The sequence below is a fragment of the Choloepus didactylus genome, chromosome 8 (assembly GCF_015220235.1).
Source record: "Choloepus didactylus isolate mChoDid1 chromosome 8, mChoDid1.pri, whole genome shotgun sequence".
NCBI lineage: Eukaryota > Metazoa > Chordata > Mammalia > Pilosa > Megalonychidae > Choloepus > Choloepus didactylus.
In genome coordinates, this window is record NC_051314.1 from 86,506,612 (window position 1) to 86,521,339 (window position 14,728).

Sequence of the window (14,728 nt, forward strand, 5' to 3'; positions counted from 1 at the left end):
AGAGTAACACCCCCCAACACACATACAGGAACTGCTGTAATTAAATCAGACAGTGGGAAGATGGGTTGCTGCCCCCAAAGCCACAGCCATTGGACGTTCCTTTTCCAAGAATAAAAGGCCTAGGCAACAGGGAGGGGGAGATTGGCTCCTGTGAGTCAAAGCTCTGGTTGGGCCTTGGGCCCTGGGATTGGGAAAAGGGGATGGGGCAGACTTTGTAAGCATATGCTAGGTATGCGATAGTCCTGTAGAATTTAGTGAAGAAACCTTATACAGTTTTTAATTTTTATATAAACTATAACTCAGACCCAAGCTACAGGTTGGAATTTTGGTTGTTGGTTTTTGTTTTTTTTTTTTTTTTTGTTTCTTTTTTTTTTTTAAGTACCCCGCCTGTATAATTGCATCGGAATTCCCTCCTCCTCCCCCTCCATGTTTGTATTCTGGGTTGGTTTACACTTGCACATATTCGATTTTCAGTTTTCCCCTTTACAGTCTTCTCCCCTCACCTCCAGGACCCTCCCCCTTTTTAAAAAATAAATCGCTGACAAGTGTGAATCCCGTGAAGACTTTATTTTGTGTTGTGTGTATCCTGTACAGCAAGGTTTGTCCTTCGTAACAACGGATGAAATGATACCCTTTTTTAAAGCGCCCTCCCTCCACCCCCAGCTCTCCCGTCCTCGGCATGTTTTATATCAGCGATCATTCTGAACTGTACATAATTTATGTTGCGAGAGGCAAAGGGCAAGTTTTGGATTTTGCTTCTTCAAAGTTTGTTTTTAAACGACAAATAAAAAAAGAACATTTTAAATACACGCGGCTCCGTCCCGTCACCCTCGCCGTCAGCAGGATCCGTGAAGTCCGTGAGAACCAAGGGAGGGCGGTTACCTAGGCAAGGCCGCCGCCGGAAAGGTGGGTTCCCTACTTCCGCCCTTCGTTCGCGTCGGTCGTGACGCGCCGGAAGTGGCGTCGCGGTACGGGGGCGGGGTGGGGCCTACCCCTGAGCAAGCCTCCTAAAGAGAACCGAGCTGGTATCTCTCGCGATGGAAACGGTGAGAGCCGAGAGGGCGGAGGGGGGCGCTGTGGAGCCTGAGACCCCCCGTTAGGGTCCTAGGAGGCCTGGGCAGGGGCTGGCGCCGAGCAGACGGAAAGACGGCGCTCCCTCGCTGGGCGTATATGCTAAACTGGGCCGCGCTGGTGCCTTCCGTCAGTCGTGCTCTCAGCCCGAGCGGTCAGTGACTCCTACCTCCCTCCTGGAGCCTAGGCACGCCCTGGTTTCCTTTTCTTATACTACCTTAAGAGTTTTAGAGGTTTGTCTAGTGATCCGGTTTTCCTGAGTGGAACAGAATTCGAGGGGGTCCCCGCTTGAGGCAGCATGTGTCTCCTGGTTGTTGTGATCCCTGCAGTCCTGGGCAGAAGGAATACCAGAAAGGCTTTTACAGTCATCGTGGTGTCCAGCGAGGTCACGTTCCCTCAGTGAGACCAAGAAGTGGGGTTTCCCTGAATGACGGACCGTTTCAGCGTTAGAGGCTTCTATGTCCTTGGACGAGTTTAGGTTATGCTCTACTCTGCGGTTCTATCAGACGGGTTGGCAGACCTCATGCTTGGCGGGCAGGCATTGACCAATTGTAGCAAGTCCTTGTTGCTACACTCAGAAATGCTGCAGATTGCCTGGTACATCATGGGACCCCCATCACTCAATGGTAGAGGCTTTCTCTACCATTCTGGTACATCATGGGACCCCCATCACTCAATGGTAGAGGCTTTCTCTACCATTCTGGAGCTCTTCCCATCCAGTTTCCTCTCTCAAGTTTTTAGCCATGTATTCCCTGTCAGGGAGTCACTCTTCCCATCTTTGTTTTATAATCTGTAACTGTAGTTGTGTAAGGGCTGCTGTTTCACCTTTCCTTGGGTGGGTTACATGCCCATTGTAATTCCTTTGCTGCACCCTTTCTCTGCCTGCAAGGAGATTGCATTCCTCAGGTTATAAAGAAGAAGACTAAGACTAAAGTGGTAAAGTGAGTTGAGAGGTGGTCACTCAGACAAGGAGGTCAGTTCTTGTAGATTGAGAGATTTTTGAGCAGGCATAAATGGTCTGATTGCATTAAATTCAAAATAACTATGACCATTTTTTACTTATAGATGTATTATGATTTACAAAGTATTTTTAATACAGAATTTCTAACTTAGCCCTCACACTTTATGTACTGGATTAATTTCTGGGGATGTAAATTGTTTTAAAAAATAAAATAAAACGAGAACCCCTGCTTTGAGAATGATTACACTAACTGCCGGTGGGGGGCGGGGAGGCAGAGATGAGGACAAGCCAGTGACAGCTGTTATATATGATAGACTGTAATAAATGCTATAATCAAGGTGCATACAAAGGGCTGTGGAAGTCCAAGGGAGGGAGAAATTACTGTGGACCTAGGAGAGGGCATTGCAGATCAAGAGAATAGTGTAAGCAAGGGCACAGACATTGGAATATGTAGAGAATAATTGAGGATGGGCCAGTGACTTGATGTTGCTGGAGCTTTGGATTTTTATCACAGTGGGAGAGGAAACTGGAAAAGAAGGCTGAGGTCAAATGGAACGGTATTGCAATATCATGCTAGGTTTGAACTGTGTTTTGTGATTAGAGGACCCATGGAATGTTTATGAGCAAAGCAGTAAGTTGAGCTTTAGGAATTTTCTTAACGGCTTTTTTTAATGCAGTTTTATTGAGATATATTCACACAGCATAGAAACTGCCCAAAGTACACAATCACTGATTCACAGTATCATCACATGGTTGTGCATACAGCCCCATGATCAAATTTAGAACATTTTCATTACTCCAGAAAAGAAATAAAAATAAAAAAGAAAACCCTAATCCTCCCATACTCCTTATCCTTAATGGCTTTTTGTAAATGGATTGAGCTACTTCAGAAAGTAAGAAGTTCGTTGTTGGAGATGAAAGTCCCTTCCAAACCTGAGAGAACTTTGTGACAGCATGAAAGATGAAGTGAAGAGGAGCCAGATTTGAGGCAGGTAGACCAGTTTAGAGAATGTTACAGAAGTGAGAGGTAAAATCCTAAATTAAGGCTGTGAAAGTGCAAAGTAGAGAGATGGATTCAAGGCATTTTTCATATCAGCATAGCTAATAAATGTTGAGAGTGGAAGAATCAAGACTACAATTCTAGGCAACTGGGAAGACAGCAAGAATAGGATTGGAGGGACAGATATTGTTGTTGTATACTGATGCATGTGAGGAGTCTGTGACATCTGTGGATGTTAAGCAGACAATTGAAAATATGAATCAGCAGTTCAGAAGAAATTGTGAGTGTGTCAGATCTAGCCTGTATCTCTGTAGTAATATTTTAATCTTATGTAGTACAGTGCTACTTTCACAGATCCCCCATGTGATTAAAAGTATATAGGAGTGGATATAATTACCCCACTCCTGGGTGGAGGAATATTCAGAAAGATAAAGCGATGTATTCAATTGTATCTTGCTCTCTTATGTCAGTATCTGTATTGCTGTTTAGCTATATATATCTCTTTTCTCTGTGTGTCACTTAACCTTAGGTCTCTCTGTGTGCATCTGTGTGATATCAGTGTGCATCATTATCAATTTGAGATTAAAAAAAAAAACAAAAACAAGTATATATAAAATCCCATGCTAGGTGCTGTGGGAGGTACAAAGAAGTATAAGGCAGTTCCAGGCTTCCAGGAATTTATAATCTATTGGATAGATAATACACAAAATGTATATATGAATAAAATATCTGTAGCATAGTACAGTAAATAGGTATCCTCTGATAGGTACAATAACTTTTACAGAAGTAGCTGTTTCCATGCCTTTGTATAGACCTCTGTGAAACTGTGTTATACAATGTGAGTGTCTTTACTGCTGAACAGCCCTCCTTTCCATTTACAGGTGATGAGGCCATTGTTCCAATAGCCTTGCCAGAATGCCAGGCCAAGCTGATAGTCTTGCAGCCCAGTGAAAAGAGAGGGAGATTATTTCCTCCTCTCACTGCCCATTAGGAGAGGGAAGTGTTAAGACTGGCTTGCAAACTTGACTGTATTTGCCAGCCAACTTCCCAGTTCCAATTAAGGCTTCATGTTAGTATATGAAGTTTTAATTTTGTGTCACTACAGAAACTATGGAGGTGAGGTATGGCTTTAAGTTAGTTTTGGGATATTATCTAGAGCAAATAGAGTCAAATCTGTTGATTCTAATGGATGAAAATTATTGCGATCCCTCCTGGGTTCCTAAATAACAATGAAATTTCCAAATGTTCCCACTTGAGGGAGCACAGGGATGGTTCTGTAGATTTATCTGTATTTAAAGTACTGTTCTGTTCCACACTGTCTTGGGAAAGGAAACGTGGAAAGCCAGCATCCAACTCCAGGGCCATAGCAGCTTTTGACTCACAATGGTGCTGAGAGGACTCAGGTCCACAGTTTCAGGGCATTTATGCACTTCCCCCACCTCTCAGTCATTCAGACTTTGACTGACTGACTAACAGTCAGCTACTGAGCTACTCCCTAGATGTGGCCCTGTATCAGTGGTAAGGGTTATGCATATGATTCTAGTGCCCACAACTGTGCTTGAGGGCAAGCAGTGTCTCTGGTTTCCATGTTTTAATATAGTAGATCTGTGAGACTCTTGTGAGGCCAGCCCTAAGCTCAGATTTTTCTAGTCTCAACTTTGAAGACCTGATGTTTCTTTAGAAAGACAGTGGAGATACAAAAAGTAAGAACATAAGATTTGGAAGCAGACAGTTCTGTGTTCAAATCCCTACTGCACTCCTTACCAGCCATATGACTTTGGGCAGGTTTCTTTATGTCTCTTGAGCCTCAGTTTCCTAATCTGTGAAAATAAGGCTGATAACAGTATTTAACCTCAGGTTGGTTATTAAGATTAAAGAGATAATATGTTATAAAGGGTCTTATAGGTGCTTTAGAAGATGTCTTTAGTTTACCAGCCCTTCCCCAATTGTGTCAGGCTAAAATGGATGGAACCTAGGTTAGGCTGAATCTGTGTTTCTCTTGTCTTTCCAGGTCACTTCTTCAGACAGCTCCCCAGCTCTGGATAATGAGCATCCTCAAGGTAAGTTCGTTGAAGAAAGGAGACTAGGTTAGCCAGACCTCAACTTATCCTCAGCAGTTCTTTTGAATCTCTCCCAAGGAAACTCCTGGGAAAATCAAAGCCAAGTCAGATAGTGTGTCAAACCAAACAAATCAACAATAGTTTAGGCAAGGTCACCCAAGAATAAATCTTAGGCAGGGTAGAGATAATTAAAATTAGTATTCAGTTATCAGAACTACTTGAAACAAACTTCTGAGGTATAGGGGAAACTTCCATAGAAGACTCTGGGCTGGCTATCCGTGTTTTAGAAAACCCTGTTATTTTCAGAATAGTCCAGAAACATTGCTGCCAGGACTTTATCACCCAGTGAGCTCAGTAAAGCCACTGAGTGCACATAACACATTTTGGAAAGGCCTTGGAAGCCATTTGGACCAATCTAAAAACAGAGCCACTAAACCCCAGGGCACAGGAGTAGGCAGTTCTAGCACCTGCCCAATACCTGATTGAATGGAAAGTTCCAGCCATAGGCCATCTACATAGAAGCAGAACTAAACAGGCACCTCTGATAAAGGATTTTGCCCAGGAACACTCCTAGGTCTTCCTATGACATGTTTATGGCACTAGGCATACACACTTTCCCAGAGGGTTAAAATATGGACTGAGTATAAACTTCAAGAGGTAGTATAATGTAGGGGAATACTAGGACATATTATTAAGGGGTCTGTGAGTTTTCCACAAGAATTTAACAATTTTCTGTTCTCATTCTGTGAGTATCCAAAAAAGTAAATATAGTCGTATTCTGAATTATATGGATGGCTCTTCATTATTGATATTGCCACATGATATCAGTGCCTATTTTTATGTTTCTGAGTACATTTGCATTAGCACCGAGGTAGGGACCACAATCTCAAACTGTCTACATGGTCCAAGCAGTGAACTAGGCTGCATTTGACTAAGATTACCTGTAGATCTCAGGTCCCACCTAAAAGGAGGCAGCAGCTATCCAAGTCCAGTCAGTTGTTAGTATTCAGAAATTCAGATCTTGTTTTGCCAGATCTGATCTTCAAAAGAAGCCGAGAATTTAGATTTTTATGTAAATCTCAATTTTTAAAATTTGGCAACCAATTTAAATTATTTTTAAAATAGTGGGAAAGCCAAATCAAATATGTTTGTGGGCTTCTGGCCTAAAATGAAAGTATTTAACTATAAATGTAGTGCGTCTCTAGACTGGGTGTCAAAAGATGTGTTCTTAGGCGTCTGTGCGTTCTTAATTTGAAAAACGATAGTGGGCTCCCAGTTAAAGATGGTGGATTGAATACATGCCATCTACTTCGTTCCTTTACAAAAAAGCCACCAAAACTACCATAAGGGAATTCTTTTAAAAGGCACAAACACACCAGAATAGGGAGAACAAGAGAAGAGAATAACAACAAATTATTTAGCAGACCTGAGAAAACTGAATTATAAACTAGCAGTGGGGAAAGCCAAGAAACATTCAAGGTCTAAGAAGCAGTCAGATCCCAAGAATTCCTTCCCCACTCTGTGCAGCTGGACAACTCTCCCTCCCAGCATTGGCAAAGACTGGAGGTCTGGAGAAGGACTCAGGCACACTTGAGGGCTGAGGTACTGTACTAAAAACGGGGGCATGAAGTGAACTATACAAACTGGGTGCTGAGACCCCAGCCCTCTTCCCATCTTCAGTTTCCAGAACATGAACAGAAAAGACTTCACCCTCCAAGCAGGAAATTGAATATTCTTTCTCTCCAGAATATGACCAGCTCAAGGGAAAAGTCCTAAAAATATAAGTATTGAAAAATTGCCACCTTAATGGCTCACAATCAACAAACCTCACTCACACGCTTAGAGCTTTAAAATCCCTATTCTTAAAATATGGCTTCAATCCTCCTTTAAACCAAGAATTATCAGACATCTGACAAGAACCTCTACCATGAAAAAAAGTGATTCAAACTGCCATCCCCCAAAAGAAACAAACAGGAAAAAGCAACTGGAGAAAGAGTCGATGCAAAGAGAAGAAAAAATTAACATTAATTTATACTCAAATAAAAGAACATATTTCCACCATGAAACCAGTACTGGATGTAATTTTAAATTAATTAATTAATTAAAAGAGGAATTTTCAGAAAACAAAAAGGAGCTCTTGGACATTAAAAATGTAATAGAAAAAATTAAAACTTAGGAGGAGGTTTGGAAAATCAAGTTTAGGAAATCTAGAACATAGAGTTAAAAATCAAAGAGGTGGAAAGCAGGAGAGAAAAGATATCTAAAAACAAAACAAAAGAAAACCAAACCCCTTAAAGGATCAGCCTAGGACGTTCAATATATGAATAATAGGAGTCACAGAGAAAAATGAAAACACACAGGGAAAGAAATAATCCAGGAAATAATGTAAGAACGTTTCTTGGAACTTAAGTGCGTTAGTTTTCATATTCAAAGTACCTATTGAATATTCAACACAATGGATGAAGTTGACCCACCCAAAGCACAATCATCATGAGATTTCAGAACACTGGCAACAAAGAGAAGACCCTGTGAGTCTCTGGAGAGAAAAAAAAAATCACATACAAAGAATCAGAACTGCCTTGCAGTCTCAACACCGGAAGCTAGAAGGCAATAGAGCAATGCCTTCAACAACATTGTGCAGGAAAATAAATTCCAGTTAGATTATATATTCTGCCAAATTATAAATCAAGGATGAGGGTAGAATAAAGTTGTCTGCTGGCTGCAAGTTCTCAAAAAATTTACCTCCCATGCACCCTTTCTCAGGAAGCTACTGGAGGATGTGTTCTACCAAAACAAGGGAATAAATCGAGAAAGATGAAAACATGGGATACAGGAAACAGGAGTGGCAACACAGGAGACATGTGAAAGGAGTCCCTTGGATGGTGATGAAAGATCCCAGGATGACAGCAGTGCACACCAGGCAAACCAGCCCAGATTTGAGCAGGTCATAAGGCTCCGGGAGAGACTTCTTCAGGTAGTTTAAATTGATAGAATATCTAATGCTTCTGAACTTCTTGAGAGGACATTTAGACAATTGGTGAAGAGTTGAGGGGTTAGATTAGTTGTAAGTGCTATACATAGAAAATTAAGCAAACAAAAAGACTCCAGGGAAAACAAAGTTGTGAAAGAAAGAAGAACAAAAAACCAGAGTTTACTGTTTAGTGTAGCTCTGAATAATGTTTAGAGAGTCAAAATGATTTGAATACTGATGTAACCAACATTATGATTTGACTTCTGGAAGAATGAGGGGTTGGGAGGTGCATGTTTGTGATGAGATCCTAGTAGGAAAGAGAACTAAACATTGTCATCTTCTTTAGTAGGAAGATAATAGATAATGCCCCAAAATGAAAAAATCAGAAAATAGCAATACAAGCATATTATTTGAGGACACAGAAATAAGTACCAGAATAATCAGCTAAAGGAAGTGAATGTATTCATCTCTGGGGAGGGGTAGTGAGTACCAAAGACTTATTTTTCTTAACAAAATTTGTAGAACTGTTTGACTCTTTGAACTGTATGCCTGTATAAGTTTGGTAAAAAATAAAAAACAAACAACAACTGACATAGGATTTAAGAGCATGATCTTTGGAGTCAGGCAGATCTGTGTTTGAGCCTTATTCTGTCACTTACTAATGGTGTAACCCTGAGCAGTTTAACTGCTCAAAATCTGTTTTCTCATCCGAAAAATGAGGATAATATTTACCTTACAGATTTGTTGTAAGGATTAAATGATATAATTTTTTTAAACACACATAGCACATAGCACATGCAGGCTATTATTTTTGGGGGGGGGGGTGTTGCTTCTCCAATTTGGAGCAAGCAGTTAGAAGAATGGAGAGGTAATTATCAGTCAGAATTTCCCATGTGGCTAGAGTGGGTAGAATGCATTTTGATTCAAAGGAAGATCCACGAATGAGCCCTGAGGGTGTTTTGGGTCAGGATGATTGAATGCTGGGCTCCAACTGAGTGTTGATTAGAAATAGCCCAGCTTAGACCATGACTTTTCCATCTGCAGGTCATGGAAGAATTTTAAGAAGCTTACTTAGTTTTTCATCGTCATGGAGTAGAGAGAACAAGTGAAAATGTGCTAAATATATGAAAGGAAAATCTTGGGTTAAAGATGAGAGCAAAACTAGAACAGGCTAATGAGAGATACAGACTTTCTGTTTTAGCCAGCCATCTTTTGTTTAACAAGCCAATGGATATATTCCTACCTGGAGACTGAAATTAGATGGAATGGTCTCTAAGGAGTTGATCCAAGTTTTATGAGAACAGTAGGAACAAAACAGAATGGGAAGCCTTAATGAAAAATCATGCTCTCAATATTTGAGAAACTACAACAGTGTTTTCTTTTCTCCTTCTTTTGGATTGAGAGTTATTTCACGGAAGGCATTACTAACTATCCCACCCTATGCAGACACCCCAGAATCCAACAATAGCGTGTATACTTCCTTCATGAAGTCTCATCGCTGCTATGACCTGATTCCCACAAGCTCCAAATTGGTTGTATTTGATACTTCCCTACAGGTAGGTGAAATCCTCTTTACCCTTCCCCCTTCCTTGGAGCCTCTGGTTCAATACCTTCATCCTGTCTCATCCTTGTTCTTCTCTGGGGTTAGTCTCAGATTCTCCTCAACATACCCGTCCACTGTTCTTTTAAATTCCTGTCTCTTGTGCATTTCCCTTTGTGATTATTACTCTTTGGCAACAGGTGAAGAAAGCTTTCTTTGCTTTGGTGACTAATGGTGTACGAGCTGCCCCTTTGTGGGATAGTAAGAAGCAAAGTTTTGTGGGTAAGCAAAAGTTTCTGGGACACTGTAGTATTGGCATCTTGTGCTGGGCAGGGACAGCTTTGGATAGTGCTGAGGGCTCTTGTCTTGGCCTGTAGGCATGCTGACCATCACCGATTTCATCAATATCCTGCACCGCTACTATAAATCAGCTTTGGTAAGGAGCCCTAGCCCAGTGACCAAAACCACTTGCCCTATCCAAATTCTGTCATTCTCATTTCCTTTCCTTCAAGCATCCACAAGAAGTTAATGAAGCAGGGAGAGCAGGTCTCAAATTCTGTTGCTTCTGCTTCTAGGTACAGATCTATGAGCTAGAAGAACACAAGATAGAAACTTGGAGAGGTATGTAGAGGATTAGTTGTTGTAAAATGATAAAGGGATTGAGAGTCTCGTGGGGAACAGTTTTCCGTGACGGTATTTTATATGTGAACCATCCCTTTTCCCCTCAGAGGTGTACCTACAGGACTCCTTTAAGCCACTTGTCTGCATTTCTCCTAATGCCAGGTGAGTTCCAGCTACCCATCTGTCTAGAAGGAAAAGAGCCTGGCCATCAGTATAGCTAAAGCCCTACAACCTCAAAGATCCAGGGAAGTGGGCAGAAGAGAGGAAAGACAGTCCTTCCAAATACATACACACTCTTTAGGTCTGGTCTGAACCCTGCCCCTCCCCGGTCAGCAGCTTTCCTGTTTATAAACATACCCTGTGGAACTATCTAACCACCCTTAGCGCCAGCACTATGGAAGAACTGTTCATTATCCCCCACCTTCCCACAGCTTGTTTGATGCTGTATCTTCATTAATTCGAAACAAGATCCACAGACTGCCAGTTATTGACCCGGAATCAGGCAACACCTTGTACATCCTTACCCACAAGCGCATCCTCAAGTTCCTCAAATTGTTTGTAAGTGCTCCTTGGCCCAGTTCTCACTTCTGGATATACTGAGTTAGAGGGGTATCTGAGGGTGGTTTGGAGGCCTTGAAAATAAAGCTGATGGTTATTTCCTCAGATCACCGAGTTTCCCAAGCCAGAGTTCATGTCCAAGTCTCTGGAAAAGCTGCAGATTGGCACCTATGCCAGCATTGCTATGGTCCGTACTACCACCCCTGTCTATGTGGCTCTGGGCATCTTTGTGCAGCACAGAGTCTCTGCCCTGCCAGTGGTGGATGAGAAAGGTGAGAGATTGGGCAGAAGGAGAGGGAGGGCTCTGAGGAAGTCAGGGTGACTCTGGGAAAATCTACTTCTGCCTTACTTCAGTCAGGGGGGTGGTTCTGTGGGCAGGAGGAGCCTTCGATGCCGGATACTCCTTGCTGAACTTCCTCTGTCCCCCTAGGGCGTGTGGTGGACATCTACTCCAAGTTTGATGTTATCGTGAGTGAATCGTGGAGCGAGTAGGGAAAAGGGAGGGTGGGGGTGTTGAATGGGAAGAAGGAGAAGAGGGGAGTCTCTTCTGGGACCTGAGGGTCTTAGAAGCTTCCAAGCTTTCAAACCGTATTTGAAAAAGAATTGAACGACCTGGGTATGGCCTGGGGCATGGCAGAGTTGGGTGGGCTCAGGGTTTGGGCACTGACTCCTTAGCTTCCCTGCAAGCTCCTTCCTCTGTCTCCTCAGAATCTTGCAGCAGAAAAGACCTACAACAACTTAGATGTGTCCGTAACCAAAGCCCTGCAACATAGATCACACTACTTTGAGGGTGTCCTCAAGTGCTATCTGCACGAGACTCTGGAAACCATCATCAACAGGCTGGTGGAAGCAGAGGTAGGGAAGCCAGAGACCCTAAAGGTGCTGGGAGGTAGGGGGTGGGGGTAGGCAGCAAGACATAAGCCTTATGAGTGGGGTTTGGCAAGCAGGTAGGGGGTGAGGAAGTCCCCCCCCCCCTTAACTGAGGCTGGTACTAAACACCCTTTCTCCCTTGTTGGTCCATGCCAGGTTCATCGACTTGTGGTAGTGGATGAGAATGATGTGGTCAAGGGAATTGTATCACTGTCTGACATCCTGCAGGCCCTGGTGCTTACTGGCGGAGAGAAGCAGCCCTGAGCTGGGGAAAGGGATCAGGCTGCTCTAGGGGATATGCTCTGCTGGGATCACAGATGAAACCTTGGGAGAACTGTAACTCTGTTCCCTGCTCAGGAGCCCCCTTCCCTTCTACTTGAAGCTTGGGGAGAAGTAAAGGGAGGAAAGAGAATGGAGTTTTAGCTGCCCTCACCCTCACACATACACATATACTTGAGAAAATCTTTCAGGCTAACCTGTCCCAGCCCTTGTCCTCTTAGACATAATCCCCTTTCTGGGTAAACAATGGGCTCTGTTCCCATTAGGAGAATTCTGATCTCCAAGAGATCCCCAGATCTCACCAACCCTTGCCTCTTCCCTTGCACCTTTCTCCACCAGAAGGTAAAAGGACAACAAAACTCTTCATAAAGCTATTTTTATTCATCCTGTTTCATGCTTTATGGGAGCGGCTGAGTCTATTAAGTGGCATTTCTTCCCATAATGGGACTGGGGAGGATCGTGAGGAGGAGGGCCTTTGGGTTCCTGTGCTGTACTCATGTGAAGGCAGATGGGGTTAGCTGGGGGAGGAGGGCAGAGTGGTTAGCTGAGGTTTTTGCTTTTCATGGCGAATCTAATTAAAATGACGGGAACCTCTTCATGGTATTGCAGTGTTTGATTTTTGCAGTTGACAGGCACTACTGCCCCAACCTTCCTACTTCATATGACTTCTTTACCTCAACAAAAATAAACAATAATAGTGCATACACACAAATATAAAACCTACTGTGTGCCAGGTACCATTCTCAGTGTTTTGCATTTTTACTTCATTTAGTTCTCAGAAAAATAGTAGGTACTATTACAATTCCAGTTTTACAGATTAATGTAGACTGAGACACACAGGTTAAGTAACTTACCCAAGGTCACAAGCCGGTAAAAAAATAGAGCTCAGATTTAAACCAAACAGCCTGGCTCCAGAGTTACTGCTCTTTACTGCCTCTCTAATTCTCCTTTCATAACTTTCCCTGCCCTATTCCCTATGGCCTCCCTTATTAGCTCCCTTTCCCCTCTGCCTGGACTATAGCTGGGACCCAAGGAAAGGGCCAGAGAACAGAAAGACTTTGGGCAGAGAACAGAAAGACTGGGCAGAGAGACCTGCCACCATCATTAACTTTTCCAAGTCAGGAAAAGCTGGGCTGTATTTGCGTTGTGCCGAGCTGGCACTGTCTTTGAACCTACAAATCCCTTGCCTTTCTTCCAGTGTGAGAATAAGCTGGAGAATGAGAGCTGTGGGAGCAGGAGAACTAAGGTCACTTCATCAGAACCTTTTCCCTGTGCTGAAACCATGTGGACCAAAACAGTAGGCAGCACCAACTAAAAGGACTGCCATCTGTTTAGGTGTGAGCCAAATTTGGGTTACCATCTCTTGCAGAGTAATTCCTATCTCCACTGTGCCTAAGCCCTTTGACGTACCCTCACCTCTACCATACTGGTTCCCCCAAATCAGGCTTCCTAAGGGAACACAGAAAAGCCTCGAGGCACTCAGAGCTCAGCTTTCACTGCCACATCATGGCTATGAAAAAGTCTGCTTCTGCATTCACCTCTTCACAGGTCTCATAGCAATTCCCAAACTTGGGGGAGTAAGGCTTCTAAGTAATTAAAATTGGGTATGTTTATGTGTGTGTGGGTGGGTGCATGGTGGAAAGGACAGATGTCTCCTTATGTCACATTCCATCATGAAGGGAGGGTTTATCTTGGGAGGAGGTGAGGAGTTTAAAAACCTTAGGATTCTGGTGGGTCCTGGGTTGGGAGGAAGCACTTTGAAGCAGAGTCATCAGGGCAGCTGGTAGGTACCTGGATTCAATGGGCAGGGGGATGGGAGAAAGGAGATGGGACTAACTGTCTGAGTTCTTTCTGAAGGCCCATGTTAGGGAGCAAGAAGCCTAGGCTTTGTGGTTCTGGCTCCCAGTAAGTCAGTCTCTGCCCCCCAACAACCCTTCCCGTCCCATCCCCTTAAAAGAAAGGGTCTTACCTAAAGGGCTGCTGTTACTTAAGTGGAAAACAAATTGGGATCTCCTCCTCCCATTCCTCCTGAAACCCAACTAACAAGTCTCAGAGTCTGAGGATGGAGCAGAGAAAGACAAGGGACAAAATTTGGGCGCTTCATACATAGTCTTTTATTTCCACTGACTCCTCTCAGAAGAGGCAAATTATCCCTTCTTCTTCGGGAGCCACTGCCATGCACACTCCCCCCACCCTCCCCACCACTAGAGCTGCTGCCATGGTTGCCAGGCATGGTTGCTAAGTCTCTGCATGGAAGGGTTGGCGTGGGCTGTGCTTCCACTAACATTACCATGGTGAATCAAGGGACACCTGGTATAGGCTTAGGGGGAGGGATCATGCGGATATAAGTGACAACCCCCCAGAACAGAACAAACCTAAGAGGTGAGCATCTTGAGTGCCACTTCAGGTGGGGGCTGAGTGAACTAGGTATTGTGGTAGTGGTGAGGGGGAGCTCTATAAGGGCTGCTTTTGTCATTTCAGTTGCTAGGGGATTGGTTTTGCCAAGGGAGCACACCATTCCTCCTCCATTCCCCTCCAAAAGGGCACAAGTGCATATGCATTCTATTCTGTCCTCCATAAGGCTGGGCAGAGCTTTGTGGGCACGGAACAGTGTGACCCCAATAGCCTGGCTTCTGGATTGGGGGGAGAGAGACTGCTGCTGGGGGAGGGCTCCATGGATGCTCAAGGACAAATATCTAGAATGGGTGTAGTGGGGCAGTCTTGATGGCGAAGACAGACGCCTGTGTTCTGCTGTCCAGCAGCCCTGAGCTGTAGTACTGAGAAGGTGAGGAGTTAA

At 43.6% G+C, this 14,728-nt stretch overlaps 1 protein-coding gene across 6 annotated transcripts; it reads left to right on the forward strand.

The window, feature by feature from the left end:
* Positions 1 to 961: 961 nt before the first annotated feature.
* PRKAG1 (protein kinase AMP-activated non-catalytic subunit gamma 1) lies at positions 962 to 12,527 on the forward strand. Of its 6 annotated transcripts, XM_037847104.1 has the most exons (13): positions 962 to 1,046; positions 5,044 to 5,092; positions 7,856 to 8,066; positions 9,510 to 9,619; positions 9,804 to 9,885; positions 9,981 to 10,039; positions 10,179 to 10,224; positions 10,332 to 10,386; positions 10,656 to 10,782; positions 10,889 to 11,054; positions 11,213 to 11,250; positions 11,491 to 11,637; positions 11,809 to 12,527. In XM_037847104.1, exons 4-13 carry the CDS (start codon positions 9,548 to 9,550, stop codon positions 11,914 to 11,916), a joined length of 900 nt encoding a protein of 299 aa, XP_037703032.1. In that variant the 5' UTR covers positions 962 to 1,046; positions 5,044 to 5,092; positions 7,856 to 8,066; positions 9,510 to 9,547; the 3' UTR covers positions 11,917 to 12,527. The 6 variants fall into 6 exon arrangements, with proteins under 6 accessions (XP_037703032.1, XP_037703030.1, XP_037703033.1 ...); XM_037847102.1 differs by lacking the exon at positions 7,856 to 8,066 and having other exon boundaries at positions 975 to 1,046; XM_037847105.1 differs by lacking the exons at positions 7,856 to 8,066; positions 9,804 to 9,885; positions 9,981 to 10,039 and having other exon boundaries at positions 975 to 1,046.
* The last annotated feature ends 2,201 nt before the right edge of the window (positions 12,528 to 14,728 follow it).